The sequence below is a fragment of the Myodes glareolus genome, chromosome 8 (assembly GCF_982192425.1).
Source record: "Myodes glareolus chromosome 8, mMyoGla1.1, whole genome shotgun sequence".
In the NCBI taxonomy this organism is placed as follows: Eukaryota; Metazoa; Chordata; class Mammalia; order Rodentia; family Cricetidae; genus Myodes; species Myodes glareolus.
The window spans coordinates 8,080,677-8,099,174 of record NC_142033.1 but is presented as its reverse complement, the minus strand read 5'-3'; the positions used below and the strand labels follow the sequence as shown (position 1 = coordinate 8,099,174).

The 18,498-nt window shown below is 47.9% G+C and overlaps 1 protein-coding gene and 1 long non-coding RNA gene across 2 annotated transcripts in view; both read left to right on the top strand.

The window, feature by feature from the left end:
* Positions 1-216: 216 nt before the first annotated feature.
* The window catches only part of Cds1 (CDP-diacylglycerol synthase 1), a 72,182-nt gene continuing 53,900 nt past the window's right edge, over positions 217-18,498 (top strand). Inside the window, exons 1-2 of the mRNA XM_085691579.2 lie at positions 217-501; positions 15,911-16,038. Coding sequence (XP_085547705.1) covers positions 385-501; positions 15,911-16,038 — 245 coding nt within the window. The 5' untranslated portion in view covers positions 217-384. The remainder of the gene's footprint in view (positions 502-15,910; positions 16,039-18,498) is intronic.
* Positions 16,045-17,864, top strand: LOC146893752 (uncharacterized). Its single transcript, XR_015002625.2, has 2 exons — positions 16,045-17,251; positions 17,734-17,864. It is a non-coding gene; the product is annotated as an uncharacterized LOC146893752 (long non-coding RNA).

The following is an 18,498-nucleotide window of genomic DNA, read 5'->3' as shown; positions in this document are numbered from 1 at the left end:
CATCTCCCGGGGGCGTGGCCGGGGCACCGCAGTGCAGCGCGGAGGGGCGGGCGGGGCGGGGCGGGGCCTGCCTGCGGCGCGTGACCGTGCTGCGGGAGCTCAGCGGCGGGAAGGTGGGGCGGGCGGGCGAGCCGGGTGGCGCGGTCGCGAGGCGCGAGGGAGGGCCGGGCTGCCTCCCGCTCCTCCTTCCTCTGGGGCCAGTGCGTGGAGCCGCGCACCTGGCAACGGCGCCGCCGCGTCCCCGCCCGCCCGCGCCTGCCCGCACCCCCTGCCGGCGGCCTCGAGCGCTCGCTCGTTGATGCCGTTCTGGGGGTGACCCGGCGCGGCTCCGCGGTGGCGGGGCGCTAGACGACGCCAGCCCAGCCAGCGACGCGGGAGCGGGACATGCTGGAGCTGCGGCACCGCGGGGGCTGCCCCGGTCCTGGGGGAGCGGGGACACCGCCACCCCGCGAGGGAGAGGCGGCCGGCGGCGACCACGAAACGGAGAGCACCAGCGACAAAGTGAGTGAGAGAGAGACCGAGAGTGAGGCGGGGCCCGAGCCGCGCCCCCGGAGCGGGCGTGCGGGCCGCGGGGGTCCTGCATGTCCCCCGGGGCGTGCGAGGCCGGGGCTGCCGCACTTGAACCTGTGCACTTTAGATTCTCCCCCCCCCCCCCGCACCCCGCACCCTAACCCCGCTCAGGGGCCAGGATGGAACCCGTCACCGCGGGCGCCCCTGCGGTCTAGTGGCTGCCACCTCCCTCGCCACTCCTTGGTAGGGCGACAAAGTTGGGAGTAAACTTAAGACGGGCACCTTGGGTTCTAGGCTGTCATTGGAGCCTGACGCAGACCGGCTCTGGAGCTGCTCCAAGCTGCGCTTTCGTTTCTCTGTTCTTTTTTCCGGGCTGATAGATCTCGGAGGGTTTGAGGCTGTTGTACATGGGGAACACGCGAGCGCATCGCACACGGGGCAGTTGTCCCCACCAGCGGTTTCCCCGTAACCGAACAGGCTAATTCCAGACTTTTCACACACATACCCCACCTTTAGATTAACCTTGCTTCATACTTAAAGACTTGCAGGTGTAGTACCACTGTTATAGTTAAAGCTAGTCGGGAGTTTAGGTATTTTCCTAATAAACTGGTGCCAATAAGAACTTTTGGAGAGAAAAAATGCGGTTTTATGACCGTGTGAAATAGGTAGATTGGGAAATTGGGCTAGAGAATACCTTAACTATAAAAGCTTATGTTTACAGAATTCCACTTTGCTTGAGAAACTCAAAACTTTTGAATCATCCTTTGAATTCTTTTGTGGATGATGGTATGGTGGTGTTTACCCATAATCCCAGCACTAGGGAATAGGGAAAGGTGGAGGCAAAAAAATAACAATAATAATTTCCAGCTTTGTAGTAAGCTGGACCCTGGGCCCCGGTCTCAAAACAAAAACAAAGACTAGTTGTCTTGAGATGGTCCAAGGTCAAGCTCACAGAATTTTGTGACAGGAACCTAACTGCCCCACCTCTGTGTTGTTCTGGCGCTCTGGGCAGCTTGATTGTTCCTCCAAAAGCTTACGTTAATGAACTCAATGGAGCTTGAGGTACAAATCTGTGCTACAATAACGCGGAAGCAATAAATACGCTGGTGTTCTTAGGACCAAAACTTTGGACTCGGTGAGTTGACAGCCTCTTCCCCACTGGATAGGTATGAGGATCAAATGAGAGTCTGGGAAATGTGTGTGCTGAGGAAATGGACAGAATACATTTTCTAGCTATGGAAGGTTGGAAGCTGGAGACAGTGGGGCTAAGAACAGCCTTTTGTGAAAACTGCCCTGGAAACTAGACCCAAAATAGAATTAATTAGGTTGAGATTTTGCTTTAGCACTGCTATCCTTGGGAATCAAGGAAATACCAGCCTCCTCATGTTGACTTCCTTAACTAGAGGGAGCTTTTATTAAGACAAAATGTGTCCAGAAAATGGGAAACAGTGCGTAAAATAGCTCTTGAGTGGATTTACTTACATTGTAAGCACCAGAATGTATTTAAAACAGGAACGGTCTCATTTGCCTCATTAGACTCGACATCTCCCTTAGTGACTTCTTTACCCCACTGGTTTGTGTGTTTGTTTATAAAATGTTGTGTTGTTAGCTGTCATTGGTACATATTTTGACGGACGTGGTTTTCCGAGATGAAAAGCGTCCATCTGTAACTCGTCTTGTGGTGATTTCCTAGACGAGGGTGAACTTGTTCAAACGGCTGAAATATTCCTGTACTTCTGGAGTGTTCTCTCTAGGAGTCCTTGACTTGCCAGGCTTTGAGGTGTCTTCTGTCCTTTCTTATCAGGGTGTGTCTTTGAACACACCTATATTTCCAGGTCAAGGGCTATTTTTAAATCAGTTGCCCGTTGGAGGCTGGTTAATATTTGGTCTATCGAAACTGTTTAAGTGCTCTTCTGTTTAAGAGCCAGTAAAGAGCAAGAAGAAAAATTTCTTTGAGTTTAATGCAAGAAGTAGAGGAGGTGCTTTATGGCCTGCTATTAAACTGCACCCCGTGCTTTGCCCTTTTTTAGCCTTTATGTTGGTGTTAATGTGACATTTCCATTGTTCGGGACCCTGAGACTTCTGCCTAGAGAAGGCTCTGCGTTTGGAGAATTAACATGTGGAAAAAGTGCTTCTTCCCTCCAGGGGAATGTTCCAGGACTTGTAATGGTGGAGTAGTACTTGGCAGAGGACAAGGACCCCCTTAGCCCAGTCCCACCCTGGAGCCTTGTGTGGGCTACATTCAGTAGACAGCCATGAAGGCCTTGTTCGCACTGGAAGGTCTGAATGGACTACAGTCTGGAGACTGTAGGAGGAACTCTGAAGAGCACTTGGGGGTTGAAGTGGGAAGTAAGGATGGATGCCTGGGAATCCAGTCAGGTGGACAGCGGTCAGGGCAGGATGTTCTAGGCAAAAGGCTTGCCGAGCTGCTTCTTGACTCGGCGTTCTAGGAACAGAACTCAGAAACTCGTTGAGCATAAACTCTGCCTGATTGGGAGGTGGAGTCAAGCACTTGAGAGCCTTATAGCTTTTGATGTTCCTCTTTGTTCATGGACTCTGGGAAGCATGGACTCCGTTTTTGTTGTTGTTTTGGTTGCTGGTTTCCTCTGAAGCAGTGTTTCCTGTGTAGTCCAGGCTGAGCTGGAACCCATCAATCAACCTCTTGCCTTTACTTTCCAGGTGCTGGGGTTAGGTGTACGTAGCGCCACAGGTAGCTTGTCCCTGGGAACTTCTGCCGAGACATGCGTAGCTCAAGAGCAGTGGTCTGGAAAGTGCTGGAACTAGTCAGGAACCCTGAAAAGGAGGGTAGGATTGCAGAGCCATCTGGGGAATAAATGGGCTAGTCAGTCTAGCACAGGTGATGTCCTGCAGCAGAGAGAAGGCACGTATCTTTCAAAATATGGCGGTGGGACCATGCGTCCGGTGCTCATGTTGAGACTAACAAAAGAGTGTCCATACTAGAAAAGAGTTAGGGATGTAAGGAGTAACCAAGATAAAGGGTCCTGGGTGCCAAATGAGGAGGGGTTGCTCGGAAGGTATCCTGAGTAGCTCTTTAGGCTAAAGGCCGAGGCACACACAGAATTCAGCCAAAGGTCTTGGTGGAAGCCAGGCTCTCTGGTGAGGGGAGCACACTTGGTAGCTGCTATTGGGAAGAGGCAATGTAATGGCAGCACCAAGATAGGGGGACCCTTGTCCCCCCAGGATGACCATACCCTCAAGGCTCAGGGTGCTGTACTGAAGAGGTGGAAAGGTGGAGGAGCTGGAGGTGATGGGTGACTCACGACGGGCCTGTTGCGCAGGTGAACTCACCTGAGTTTTGAACCTGAGGCAGCATGTGCAGGGCCTGCCCAGATGGGGCCCGAGCTCTGAGAAAGGGGAGCAGACAGGGTGCCAACCCCTAACCAGGAAACTATCCACAGTTGATACCTCCCTGCAAAGGGAAGATGAATTTCCTCCAGCAGAGTGTCAGTGGTGCATTAGCCACATCCCAGGGCAGAACCCGTGCCCAGGAGTAGTTGGCCAACACACAGTGAACTCTGGTATTCCTGTGGGCTTCTTGTTTCATTTTGCTTTTTTGTTTTGACAGAGAGGAAAAGAGCACAGAGCTGTGTGACTAGCGAGGTGGGGAGATCTGGGAGGAGGGGAAAACATGATCAAAATATATTGTATGGATTTTTTTCATTAAAAAAGAGGCTAAGGGAAGACGTTTTTCAGTGGAGGGGAGGTGTGTTCCTAGAAATGAATGAGAGGTGAGACGCTGACATGGATGAGTAGGCCTGAGCGCCAGGCGGGAGTGAGCCAGGAGCGCAAGGGAGTATGTGCATATGCCAGGAGAGAGGGGTGTGTGATTCTTCTGTGAGGAAGAAGAAAAAGCCGAAATGGAGGGTAGGTCCAGCACTGTTTTGAAAAGCAGAAGAGCGAGCATCCAGGTATCTGCCTTGGGCTCACCACTTCCTGAGTCCAACAGGGACTTAGAACCAGTGAGCGCTAACAAATTAGTTTACGCTCACACCCTGGTGGTGTCCTTTTTGAGGCCCAGGATATTAAATGATCAGGTGGTAACTAATAGATCTATCAAACCTAGTGCAGATTGTTACACACCAAATCCAGACAGCTTAAGTTAGCCCTAAGTCATAGCATCTGATGTCTGTGAGGGGCTCAGTTCTTTTGGACTTGCTCCTCACGATGTGTCTGGAGTAATAGCCAAGCGAGCGGAAAAGCAGTTGACGTCTCGCAGTGGGAGAGCAGGTGTGGCAGAACAGAGACTTGGGCTAAGGCGTGCCTTCCAGTGCGGAGGCCTGGTTAGGGTGGGCAACTCTGGTAATACAGCTGTGCAGAACCGTGGACACAGCCAGCTCAGTCCTTTCTGGCTGTTACTCCTCTCTAGTGGAGCAGGCGGTTAGTTATAGGCAGCAGACACTATTCTCTGGGAAATTTCTCAAAACAATAAGATGAACTGCTTAAAGCCAAGACCCAAAGCATAAAAGCTCATGCAGTAACACCTTTAGGCTGTTCTTTAGAAATCCCAAATACCAAAAAGACTTTAAGATGGCCAAGTCCCACCCTCACTTGCCCTCAGCTTCCTGTCTACACACCTGTACTAGAACTGGCCTCTGTGGCATAGCTTATATTCCTGAAGACACACGCTTAGGAAAGCCCTTGTCCTCTGAGGAGGCCCCAAGAGGGAACTTCTGAAGGACCCATCAGCGGATCCACATCTAGAGTGGATTTCCTGATGCAAGCAATCAATATTTTGTGCATTTATAAATGTCCAAGGAAAGGTGAGCATTTTGTATTGTTATTTTGGTAATTTTGTTATGTTTTCCACTCTAGAGGTCTTTATTTAGTTAGTACCCCACTAATCCTAGGGGATGGTCTGCAGCGGCTCAGTCTTCTTCCCATTGCTTCTTCAGGTGGAGCTGACTGGTACTTTGGCCAAACCTGGTGCCTCTTTGCTTCCTTCTTTCTCATGATCATCTTCCCTCACTAATTAGTGACACTCTCGGCTCTCGGGGAGCTTACTATGGTCACCAGTCATGGGTGCTCTTGACAAGAGTCTTGCTTCACTGTACCAGCATCAGTAGTGCTGACTCTTCCTGTTTCTTCATGGTGATGTTTATGGGCATCCTTGCTAAGTGTTCCCCAGACCCTCATGATCACAGTGAGTGGCACTCTGCTTGTTTCTAGAGGACACACATCCCATGCTCTTCCCCTTTGTGTTGGTCACTGTGGCAAATTCTCGGAAGATGGTCGTCCTGGCTAGAAGCAGGTGGGACAAAGTGATCTTGTAAAGATATTATAACACCAATATACAGTAATAGAATATCATTTTTGTAAGATAGACGTTTATCTCTTCCTAGATGACTCAGCTAAACACATGGCTTGCCTCTGTGTTTCCCTTAACTATTCTGTATTTGAAAATTCTGCTTTGAAATATTTTAATTCAGTGCAATGAAACAGGTCACTCAGGATCTTTACCAATTTTGGGGGGACTTGATTTGGCGTGTGCCTTGGGAAAATGGTTGTTAGGTACCTCTCTAAGCAGGGTTCAGATCAGATGCCACCCTTCATCGCTGGCACGTATGGTGACCAAGGGTTGCTTGTTATCTCTGTAAAATCTCAGGTAGGAAAACTGCTGGGAGCCTTCTCTGTGAGACAGGTCATTTTAAATGGCCAGGTCCTTGCTAGAGAGAAAAGCCGTTGATGCCAGGACAGGACAGCCCTGCCTCTTGGAGCAAGCGGCTCATGGATTCCTTCCTCAGTACTGTCACATTCTGCGCTCCTGCAGTCAGGTCTTGGTGTGTTCTGAGCTCCCGGGACCGGTTCCTGCCGGGAGCTGCCATTAGTTGTCTTGATAATTTTTTTTCCCCCCACAAAGGGGTCAGATGTATTCTTCTAGTAATTATGTCTGCTTAAGTGTTTGTCGGAACGACCAAGATCTTAAACTTTGTTTTAATACAACATTGAAATGCACAGAATGGGGGAGTCCAGAGCTCTCTGGGGATCCTGTTTATCTCAGATGTTTTGTGAGCCTAAAGGCTGTTCCTGACTGCTGGCAGTCCTTCCCAGTGTCAGCAGGACTCTTGGTTGACTGACTGAAAGCTGGGTGTGGAGTGCTGAAGCTCAGCGCACTCTGTAGTCGTCTACCTGGAGTTTGCGTTAAGATAAGGGCTCCCTGCCACACCATCTTCCTGTTCCAAGTGGCTGTTTCAAATACACGGTGGCGCTGTGGGGCAGTAAATATTTATTAAGTTCATCTTGGACTTAACATTTCACCTCAATGTGTAGAAATCCAGATGAGGAAACAAGATAGACCTGGACTCTTCCCTGGCTGTGGTTCTTGTTTTCTTTCACCCACTTACTGTTAGGTGAAGCCTTTTGGCAGCCGTCTAGGATGGTGTGCGTGTGGAGTGCAGTGCACCCGCTGGAAGTCCTCATGGAGTACTCCGGTTTGCACGACATTTAATAAACACAGGCTTGATGCCTGGCACCTTCCAGCTACTTGCCTGGGTGACTTTTCTTATTCCGTCTCCTGATATATTTACTGTATATGTTTGCATCCTGACACTGTGTGTTGTTCAGTCTCCAACCTTCCTCCAGATTTACATACAGTCATCTTCAGTGTCCAGCCTTTAATTTTAAATAATAATAAATATTCTGCTGTTTGTTTTGCCCTATGATGTGGTCACACAAATATTTGCTGGACAACTCTCTGTGAGCACAGCCACACACCTTTCCCTCCTCTTCTGCTTTCTGACACTGACTGACTTGAGTAGCCAAGTCTGGCCTTGAACTTGCTGTGTAAAAGGATGACCCAGAACTCCAATTCTTGCCTCTGCCTCCTGAGTGCTGGGATGAATGCCTATCTAAGCATGTGTATCTATCTTACAAACATTTTCCTACACAGCCACAATACCGTTACAGGTTTAAAGATGAACAAGTCTTATTTAGCTGGTTACAATGGCACCCACTCACACCTCCAACTAGTTAGGAGGTTGAAGCTGGAGAGTCACTAAGTCCAGGAGTACAAGACCAGTCTGGGCAACACAGACCCATCTTAAAAAAAAAAGTCCGTATTCTAATTTTCTGATTGTCCCCAATGTTTCTTTCAGAGCTCTCCCATACCCAAATCTGGATCCTAGTGGGACAGGACTGGGAGCAGGTGTGGTTATTCTTAGTTGTTTGATTGGGTTTTTGTTTGTTTTTTATTTTCTGATGGGGTAAGACAATGTAGTGGGGAGAAAGTGGTGATATCATTCATAAAAACTCAGGTAAAGTGCACGTTCGCTATCACGATCGTAATTAGCATTTGAGTGAAACCCTTCAGCTGCCTGAGCTGCTCGGTGTCATCCTATGCCTTTATCCCTTACGGGATCTTTAGTTCTAATTTGGGACTTGGGACTTACATAAATGACACCATTAGACATGGTGTAATTTTAAGAATGACGTGTTGTCTCCGGGGGAAAGGTTGCAGTGAGCAGGGACGTCCTAGAACAGGGCCCGAGATGGACTGTCATGTGACTACTGCCCATGGCATTTTAAACAGCAGGAGATGGTGAGGGCAGTGGAATGGCCACCCAGGAGGCTGGGCTCGTTCATGTCTGTCACACAGCGGGCCATCACCCATCCCTCAGCACACAGAGTCCTCAGGGGCGAGCATAGTCCTGGTGGGTGGGCCTCTGGCCCATGAAGAGGCCGGAGAACTCTGGCAGAAAGGCGGGTTGCAGGAGGGGTCCCACTGTGGCAGATTGGACTATGGGTGCTTTTTAGTGCTGATTTCTGATATCGTCTGTATCCCATCGCCACAACAGTGGCTTAAAACAACACAGACTACTGTCTTAGAGTTTTGAAATCAGCTCTCTGAAATGAGTGAGCCCCACGGGCTGAACTCGGGGTGTCAGCAGACCTGTTGCTTCCTGAGGCTTTTAAGAGAAATGCTATTTCCTTGCCCTCTCTTGATCCTCGGTCTTCCTGCATTCACTAGCTTGTGGCTCCTTCCTCCATCCTCAAAACCAGTTGTAGTAACTTCTGCTCTCGTGTCTCCTCTGGTCCTTCCTCTATTCTCTCCCTTTGGGGTATATGTGACACACCTGGACAGTCCAGGATACCCTCCCCATCTCAAGGTTGATTATTTGGCAGATTTCATTACTGTATTTCTCCCTCACACAATGACAGAACATCTTCCCATCATGAGTGGCCCGCATCCTTCACCACCCAGTGTTCACAGTTGGAAAGAATCTTAGTGTCTCTGGACCCTTCTTTTCAAACTCTCCAGCGATATCACCAAATTGAACACACTTAAAATGCTGTGTTGTTAGTTTAAGTTGCTATAACAGATGCCACAGACTCGTCAGCCTAAATGACAGGGATTTATTTTTCACAGTACTGGAGACTGGAAGTCCAGCATGGAGGTTGTGGCTGCTTTGGTCCCAGGGAAGTTGCTGTTTCATGTTTCAGGTGACACTGACTGTCTGTCCGTGGCAGAGCGGGAGCACCTGTCTGTGTCCTGTGAGGGCACTGGTTCCAGGCTCCACCCTGTGACCGCTCAGTATTATCACATTGGAGGTTAGCAGCAGGGTGTGGCCTGGAGGTTGGGGGAGACAAGTAATCCATTGCAGTTACAGTTGGGTGAGTTTTGAGCTATTTTTTTCTGGTGTAATCATCACCATGATTAAAATAATGAATATTGTCTTCTCCTGTTTGTTGTCCCCCTGCAACCCGTGGCCACTGGTGTAAGTTAAGTTTACATGTCCTGGGATTCTGCACAAATGGAGTGCGATGCAGACATGTACTCGTTTACATGTTTCATCTCAGGCTGGCCCCGGTCCTCCTGCCTCCACCTCTGTCACCAGCCCGGATAGCAGGCCTTTTCACTTAGTGTGGTTTTTGTTTTCAGCCACACCCGCACATCCCATGTTGCAGTAGTTCACATCGAGAGCGAGTGAGCGCTTCACTGTATGGAATGACAGGCTGCCCATACACAGTGGGATTTTAGGTTGTCTCCTGTTTGGCACCATGGCAAATACAGCTGCCATGGGCTTATGTGCATAGACACATACGATAGATATATGCTTCATATTTCTTGAGAAAGTCAGTGGAATACAATGGCTGGGTCATCTGGAGACTATACATTTAATTTTCCAAGAAACTCGCAGACTGTTTTGGGAAGTAGTTATCCTGTTTAACAGTCCTACCAGCAGCATACAGGGACAGAACTTCACAGTTTCCAACAACGGATGTGTGTGTATGTATGTACTTGTGTATATATGTGTGTGAGTGTATATGTGTGTATACTTGTATGTGTATATGTATACCTGTGTTTGTATACTTGTGTGTCTGTATACATGTGTGAGTGTGTGTTTACTTGTATGTGTATACTCGTGTCTATATACATATGTGAGTGTGTGTGTAACCTGTGTATATACTTGTGTGAATATGTGTGTAACCTTTGTGTATACTTGTGTGTATGTGTGTGTGTGTGTGTGTGCATGAGTGTGTATGTTTGGGTCTCTGTTGCCCAGACTGGCCTCAGACTCGCAGTGTGCCCACCCCAGCCTTCTGGAACTTGGTTGGTGTGCCCATGCCTGTTTCACTTGCAGGTTTTGATTTTCATCTCCCTAATGAATAATAATGTTGAGCATCTTCCCTTGTGCTTATTTGCCATCTGTGTGCTGTCGTTGGCGGAGAGTGCTAAAATATTTGCTCATGGTTTGTGGTTGTTGACTGTTCTCATTGAACTTTGAGAGTCTTTTATGTCAGAGTCTAGCTGTCAGACCATCAGTAGCTGTGTGATTGGCAGGTGCTCTCTCCTGGCTGTCAGGCCATCAGTAGCTGTCTGATTGATAGGTGCCCTCTCCTGGATGTCAGGCCATCAGTAGCTGTGTGATTGACAGGTGCCCTCCTAGTCTTTGACTTGCCTTCTGATTCTCTTAGCAGTGTTTTTCTAAAATAATTTAGTAAATTTTGTTTTCTTTTTTCTTTTATGGATCATGCTTTTGTTATATTCAAGAAAAGTCTTTGGGACCTAATCCAAACTCAGAGACTTTATGGAATTTTAAAAATTCTTTTATTGGGTTAGAGATGGTTCAAAGGTTTAGAGCACTGGCTGCTCTTCCAGAGGACCTGAGTTCAATTCCTAGCACCCATATGGTGGCTCAAACCATCTGTAATGAGATCTGGTGCCCTCTTGTGGTGTGTGTATACATAATAAGTAAATCTTAAAAATTCTTTGACTTAGGTTTTGTATGTGTCATGATATCTGGGTAAGGATTCCATAGTTGTTGCAGGTCTTCCTAAACACTGTTTTCACAGGGTTGAGAATGAGGTGGGCACGTGTGTGCGAGGTCACTTCTGGACCCTGTTCCAGGGACGGTTCTGACTTTTGTCTCAGTGTCACGTGGTCTTGATGACAGCAGCTTTATAAGGACTCCTGCAAACAGCGGTGGATGTCTGTTAGCTTTATTCCTTCAAAGTTGACTCTTCTTTTGTTAGCTTTCCTGTCAGGGTGCCTCCGGGCTTAGCGTTAGTGCACAGAGTGGTTTGGGAGCCTATCTAGAGCTGGGGAAAGCGAGTGCTTTGCTTGGCATCTCAGTGAAAACTTTGCTACTTATGCAGTGGAAGTGATTATTTCCTCTGGTGAACGCATCAAAAGTGAATCAGTATCTAGGAAGCATCTCGCTCCGCATTCTAGAATCAGTTTCACTGTAGAAACCAAACTTACAGATGATCAGGGAGACTCACTCAGCTCAGACGCCATGAGCAGACAATTTTTATTTGGGCTTTGTAGTTGGATGGTAGTGCTCCCCCCCCCCCAGAAGTCCTCATTCCACCTAAGTCCAAGGCTGGTCCCAGGCCAGGTGATTTACCTGAGATTGCCTGTAGCAAGAGCAGGAGAGAACTTCAGTGTAAAGTAGCAGCAGACTTGACTCATTCTGCATGTTTGTTCACTGCCGCTCCTTGGAATCGGGATTGCTGCCTGTGGTCCACATTTTCCCTGCACAGAGGGTGTGGACTGGTAACAAACGCAGGCTAGCAGGCAGGTCACTGCATTAAGGTGAATTCGGGAAGGCTAGCTGAAGAGTAGCTCACCTGGAGCTGGGAGTCAGAGAAGATGAGATCGAAAGGAGTGACTTGATGGTGAGGTCAGGCCATCGCCCTGCAGGAGCAGGACGTGAGGAATGGGCTGGGAGGTTAGAAACAAAGGGGCAAGTGAGGGCTGTAACTTTCCAAGAATAAGTGTCTACATGCAGGAAAGAGGGAGGATGCTTTTTTAAAAAGTGGGGCACAAGGAGGATGCCCGGAAGACATGGGTGCCCTCGTAGAAACAGCCAAAACAGCACTCAGTGATTTGGCTTCATCCTGGTGATTTTTGGCAGGGAAGCAGTAAGATGGATCTGTGGCTTTGTGAGATGGCCTTGGCTGCACTGCAGTGTGCACAACAGTGTGCACAGCAGGTTCGAGTAGGTGGATAGGAGGAAGCTGAGGCACGGGGAGGAGGGTGATCCCAGAAGGGCTAATGGTAACAGAAGGAAAGCCAAAAGACAGGCTTGGTGGAAGAGGCAGGTCAGTTGTTTCTGTTGTGTACCCTGGTGCTTTTCATGGAAACACTCCTGGCATGGCAGACTGAGAACTAGAGGTACAGGTCCCTGGTGAACAGAGATAAAGGAAAGGCGTATACACTTTGGAGTCAGGGGCCCAGGATGGGAAGACCTTTGAGAACCACCTTTAAACTATTGGCTTGGCAAAAAGCCTCTGTGACTTTGCTTTTCAAAACAGTTTGAATCTGCCCAGCATGCATCAGTGCAGTGAAGTGATCCTTTGTCCATTCACCTGATATCCTTTTGAAACCGCTGTCTTTGGGGCAGAGGACCCATCCAGTTCTGATGTGTGAGTAATGCTCTTCTAATATACTGTGTTTGGGAATTACACTTTAGTCTTTATTTAGGATGAAATTAAACAAATAAAATTAAATCTTAAATTTTAAATTGTGTTTCTCTAAAGGAAGAAAGATAAAACTTGGAACTTGAGGAATATAACTAAGAGCATAGCAACATGGAGGGAGGGCAGTGTTCTAGATCATGGCAGTGTGGAGGGAGGGCAGTGTTCCAGAGCATGGCAGCACAGAGGAAGGGCAATGTTCTAGAGCATGGTAGCATGGGGGAGGGCAGTGTTCTAGAGCATGGCAGTGTGGAGGGAGGGCAGTGTTCCAGAGCATGGCAGCACAGAGGAAGGGCAATGTTCTACAGCATGGCAGCATGGGGGAGGGCAGTGTTCTAGAGCATGGCAGTGTGGAGGGAGGACAGTGTTCCAGAGCATGGCAGCACAGAGGAAGGGCAATGTTCTAGAGCATGGCAGCATGGGGGGAGGGCAGTGTTCTAGAGCATGGCAGCATGGAGGGAGGGCAGTGGCAGTGTTCCAGAACATGGCAGTGCGGGGGGAGGGCAGTATTCCAGTTTCATTTCTGTTGCTTTAGGGAAAAATCCTGACAGCAGGCAGTGTTACTAAGAGAAAGAGTTTATTTCAGTTTGGAATTCTCAAGCTCCTCACTGACAGGGAAGTCACAAAGGCAGGGGTCCTGGACAGCGAGCTACACCACACACACAGTCAGAGCAGAGAGGAAATAAATGCGCCATGCTGCAGCCTGCTTGCTTAGACACTTCAGTGCTGTCTTAGTCACTGTACCATCGCTGTGATGCAAAACCATGACCAAGGCAGCTTATATAAGGACACATTTAATTGGGTCCTGCTTACAGTTCCGAGGGTGAGCCCATGAACATAATGGTGGGAAGATGGTGGGGTGGCAGGCTGACATGACATTGGAGCAGCATCTGAAAACTTTGCATCCTTATCAGCAAACAGCAGGCAGAGAGAGAGAGAGAGAGAGAGAGAGAGAGAGAGAGAGAGAGAGAGAGAGAGAGACTGAGCCTGAGCCTGACATGGGCTTTTGAAACCTTTAAGCTCACCTCCAGTGACACTCCTCCTCAAAGAAGGTCACACCTCCTAATCCTTCCCAAACAGTTCCACCGACTGTTTGGGGACCAAGCATGTATCCATATGAACCTATTGGGGGGGGCATTCACATTTAGACCGCTGCAAGGACCTACCCCAGGGAATGGTACTGTCTGCAGTGGTCTGGGCTCTCCCATGCCAACCATCAGTCAGGTAGACCGCACTGACAAGCCCACAGGCCAGTCTGATCTAGATAATTCCTCCTTTGCGTGCACATTCCAGGTTGGCTCAAGTGACAGTTAAAACTGGAGCACAGGAGATGAGGCGTGAGCCAGTCGGTCACTGTCCATGGACTTGGATGGGGATTGCAAGAATGTTTCTCACTTGAAGAAAAACGACTTGAATTCCAGCCCAGTGGTTTTATTTCCAAGTAGAAACTGAAGCCTTTATTCCCTTGGGGCCAGGGATTGATTGGCCTGTGTCACACTGATTCCCTTGGGGTCAGGGATTGGCCTGTGTCACACTGATTCCTTGGGGTCAGGGATTGGCCTGTGTCACACTGATTGCTTGGGGTCAGGGATTGGCCTGTGTCACACTGGTTCCTTGGGGACAGGGATTGGCCTGTGTCACACTGATTCCCTTGGGGTCAGGTATTGGCCTGTGTCACACTGATTCCCTTGGGGACAGGGATTGGCCTGTGTCACACTGATTCCCTTGGGGTCAGGGATTGGCCTGTGTCACACTGATTCCCTTGGGGTCAGGTATTGGCCTGTGTCACACTGATTGCTTGGGGACAGGGATTGGCCTGTGTCACACTGATTCCCTTGGGGTCAGGTATTGGCCTGTGTCACACTGATTCCTTGGGGACAGGGATTGGCCTGTGTCACACTGATCATTTGAGTTGGGGTAGGGTGGGTCCTGGGTTCCCAGTCCCTAATCTTAGGCTCTTTTTGTGGCTTTGTGATTTTTTTTGGAGAGCCACTTCCTTTGTCACCGTTCTCATTCCTACCCTTCTACCTTTCAGGGTCAATGAAGTTAGAAAAGTATCAAGAAAAATCAGTGCTTTGCTCCCCCGCCAAGGAGTCAGGGGACCTGGCCCGCTGGCCGCCTGTGACCAGGGACCCTGGGTTGGCTTTGGTCTCCTTGTTATCAGGCAACATTTCTCTGTTGAAGCTGTTTGGGGTCACATCTACCTCCTCTGCCATTTTTGGCCTAGTGACATGTTTAGCTTTATATCAGAGCTACGTTTGGTAGGCTGAACTTTGATTTTTGTTTTATAAAGTCTGAAAATTCTGCCTAAATGCTAACGTTTCATTTGAAAAGCCACCTGAGGGGCTGGAGGGTTTGAGTTGATCCTAATAGCCTACTGCTTGTTTGAATTCACCCCATCCTCAGCATCATATCAAATGCAGGTAAAATGGTGATGAAACTTGCCGAACTTAGATTTCTCAAAGTTGTTTCCCAGCCCTCTCTATGCCCAGTGCCTGCCCTTGTCTGTTGGGAATGTGCCTTCCCCTGAGCTTGCTCCCTCTGGTTCTCACATCTGCAAATCATGGTCCTTCCTGAAGGCTGGTGGTTGCAGGAGCTTGGAGGGCTAGGAGGAGGGAAGGATGCTATGTCTGTTCTCACAAATGCCTTGGCCAGCCTATCCTGAACGTTCTAGAGTGATCTTTGTCCTAGAGACCTATGCTCCCAGGGCCTATAGCACACACACGGTGCTTGCATATGCGCCCTCTTAGAAGTCTGCTTAAATATCAAATAAGTTTAATCTGACAACTGAAGTAACACCTTTGATCACGTTCATTTGTTGGAGAAATATAGTGTCCATTTGACTGGCTTTCCTGGGATCTAGTAAAAATGATGGATGTTAAAGTCCATATTGCTACACCCAAGCAAGTAGCTTTCTTCATGTTGATGCTGGGATGTTAGTCAAGGAAAACCAGACTGAATGGCTGGTTAGAATCTACAGAAATGGCCCTGTCCTCCCAGTTGAGAAGCAAACAGTAAATACTTGGTTCTGTCAGCAAACATCTGACTTAGGAGTCAACTGAACTGTTCTTCTGTCTTTTGTTTAAGATAATCCTTTCTTTTGGAATTTTACCAAAGATAATAAAGCTTACTTAGCAAGAAACTATGGCAGTGCTTGGGCATTCAATGGAGGCTAATAGTGCCTTTGTCTAGATTAAACAGTTGAGTTGTGGCTCACCGAGCAATGGGAGGATACTCTGGCAAGCATATGCTGCTTAAAAGAACACTTTGCCCCAGGACTGACAATACACACCTAAAGCCCAGCACTGGTAAGCCAAGGCAGGAGTGCCAGAGTTTGAGAACCACAGGGCGACCTAATGAGCTGCAGGCCAGTTTCGGGCCAGCACCGGGGCCACTCCTAGCCCCATCTCAGAATAAACATACGCATGGATGCTTTGCAGACAGTTCTTCCTTTTAATTTTAGGAAACAGATATTGACGACAGGTATGGAGATCTCGACGCCAGAGGGGATTCTGATGTTCCTGAGATCCCACCATCCTCAGACAGGACCCCCGAGATCCTCAAGAAAGCCCTGTCTGGACTGTCTTCAAGGTATGGTGGGTGAAGACAAGTTTGTCTTGCTGTCTAGCACAAGCGCACATTTCAGGGTCATCCTGGTGCGTCCATGCATCCCGTTTGGCTCTTTGTGAGTTTGGGACCCATGGGAGCAGAAGGCTGTAATGAAGGACGATCTGAAGTGCTTCATTAGTGCCCGTATGTGCCTGTTAGACTGTGTGCGGTGGGAGAGAACAAAGTCTGATAGGTTGGCTGGTGAAGGTTACAGAAGCAGCACAGGCTCCTAGATTTCCTCGTAATGCGATGCCTCATAATGAAAATCATATATTGTGTGTTCTTCAAATGCGAGAAAAAAAAAGAAGTAATTTTTATCGTTTTCTTTCTTTCTTTTTTTTTAAAGATTTATTTATTTATTATGTACACAACATTCCTTCCATGTATGCTTGCAGGCCAGAAGAGGGCACCAGATCTCATTACAGATGGTTGTGAGCCACCATGTGGTTGCTGGGAATTGAACTCAGGACCTCTGGAAGAGCAGTCAGTGCTCTTAACCTCTGAGCCATCTCTCCAGCCCCCATATCGTTTTCTTTGATGATTGGTGTTGTTGTGGGTGGGATGTACATATGTGTGTGCATATGATGTATATGTTCTCGTGGAAGTGTCCATGTGTGTGCATGTGTGTGTACAGGCCAGAGGTCAGCATCAGGTGTCTGACTTGGTTATTGTTTGAGATAGGATCTCTCTCACAGAGCGCATTGATTTGACCAGCATGCCTCCCTTCCCCCACTGCCTCCCCCTCCCCCTTGCCCCACCCCCTACTGCCCCCAAGCTGTGTGCTACTAGACTTGGCTTTAACAAGGGTGCTGGGGTCCCATTCAGGCACTCATGCTCATGCAGTAGGGGCTTTGTGGCCTGAGCCATCTCCCAACCTCCAGAATTCTTTCTTTAACTGAATCTAAAATCATGGTCTCAAACTCAACAATGCTTTACTGTTTTGTATTTGTATTATTTTAAGGTGTTTATGACCATGGGATTTCAGCTATGTCTATCTTAGCCTGCGCCAGATACTTTGGTAATCTGAATTATAAAATGTATAAAATTGAAGGAAGCATTAAGTTTCATCCAGGTTACCATGAGAAGTGTTAGTTACATGCTGGCAATGTTCACCAGCATCTTTTTCCTACCCTACCAGGAAGAGATGTGTTTTGTATCACATCCTAAGAGGCACAGACACAAAAATGCTCCTAAGGTTTGTGCTGTTATTTTATATGATACCCTCTGATTTCCTTCTGCTTGCTGCTGGTCTTTGGTACTGAAAAATAAACAATGGGCGTTTCTCCTGATGGGTCACACCACCTCTGATCTAGTCATGGATTAAAGGCAACCAGAGATTCCTTGTGTTGGGCAATAACCATTCTGAGGATATATTGGTTTCTCAGTTAACCATTTTAAAGTTAGGGCTATTGGTACCTCTGATGGTTTATCAATGGCTTTGTGTTCTTGTACAGCCCGAATGTCTGGTATCTGTTGTCTATAATATCTTCTAATATTTTCCTCAGAAACGTAAGTTTTTGGGGCTGCAGGAATGATAGTCTGGGTATTCCATTGCTGCAATAGGTCATGACCCCACAAATTCACTGCAATATTGGCTATATATGGCCTTAGTCTTCCTCTTTTCCCTTCTAGCTCTATGAAGTCAACCCATACTGTGCTTTGTTTTTCCTGAGATAGGGTTCCAATTCCCAGGAGCTGAGCATCTACCTCCTGAAGAGACCAATTCGGATGCCAAGATTCTGGAGTAATGATACTTACATCCACACCCATGTTTAATAAACCTTCAATAAAAATGCCATTTATCCACACTCTTAGCTTTGGTTTCTGATCATTTATAGAAGTCTGCCAGAATATACGTTCCCTATGTCCTACTGGAGTTTTTGACCCAAGCTCCACATTTAACCCATCATTCAGACCTGTCTTGTTAAAAGCAGGCTTTGGATTTTTAGTTTTCCTGGTGAGACACATTCTCCACAGTAACTGGGAATGACTGGACCACATTCATCATGGGGGCCTGCGAGAGACCCCTCAAGGAGTTTCTCGATGGTATCAGGTTTCCTTGTCTATCTTTTGTTGACCTACATTCATTGGTCCAATGTTGGCCTTTGCCACACCTACATATACCTGAAGGTTGAGTCCTCCTATTTCTGCCATTCTCAGAGGTGACATTATTCCTAGGAATCCCTTGTCCACAATCCCTTCTCAGATGTCCCATTCTTCCACAATTAAAACATCTGGTATTCTGATGTCTTCTTTTACCATTGGAATTTGCTTCTCCTACCCTTGCTTCAATACCATAATTAAATGTCTTGACATTCATTGTATACAAGGCCCATTCATCCATGGGTGCTAATCTGATCTTTAAAGGCACAAGGATCCTTTTGGATTCTATGTTGGCATTCTCATAAGCCAAAAATTCAATTATTATACATCTAGCTTCTG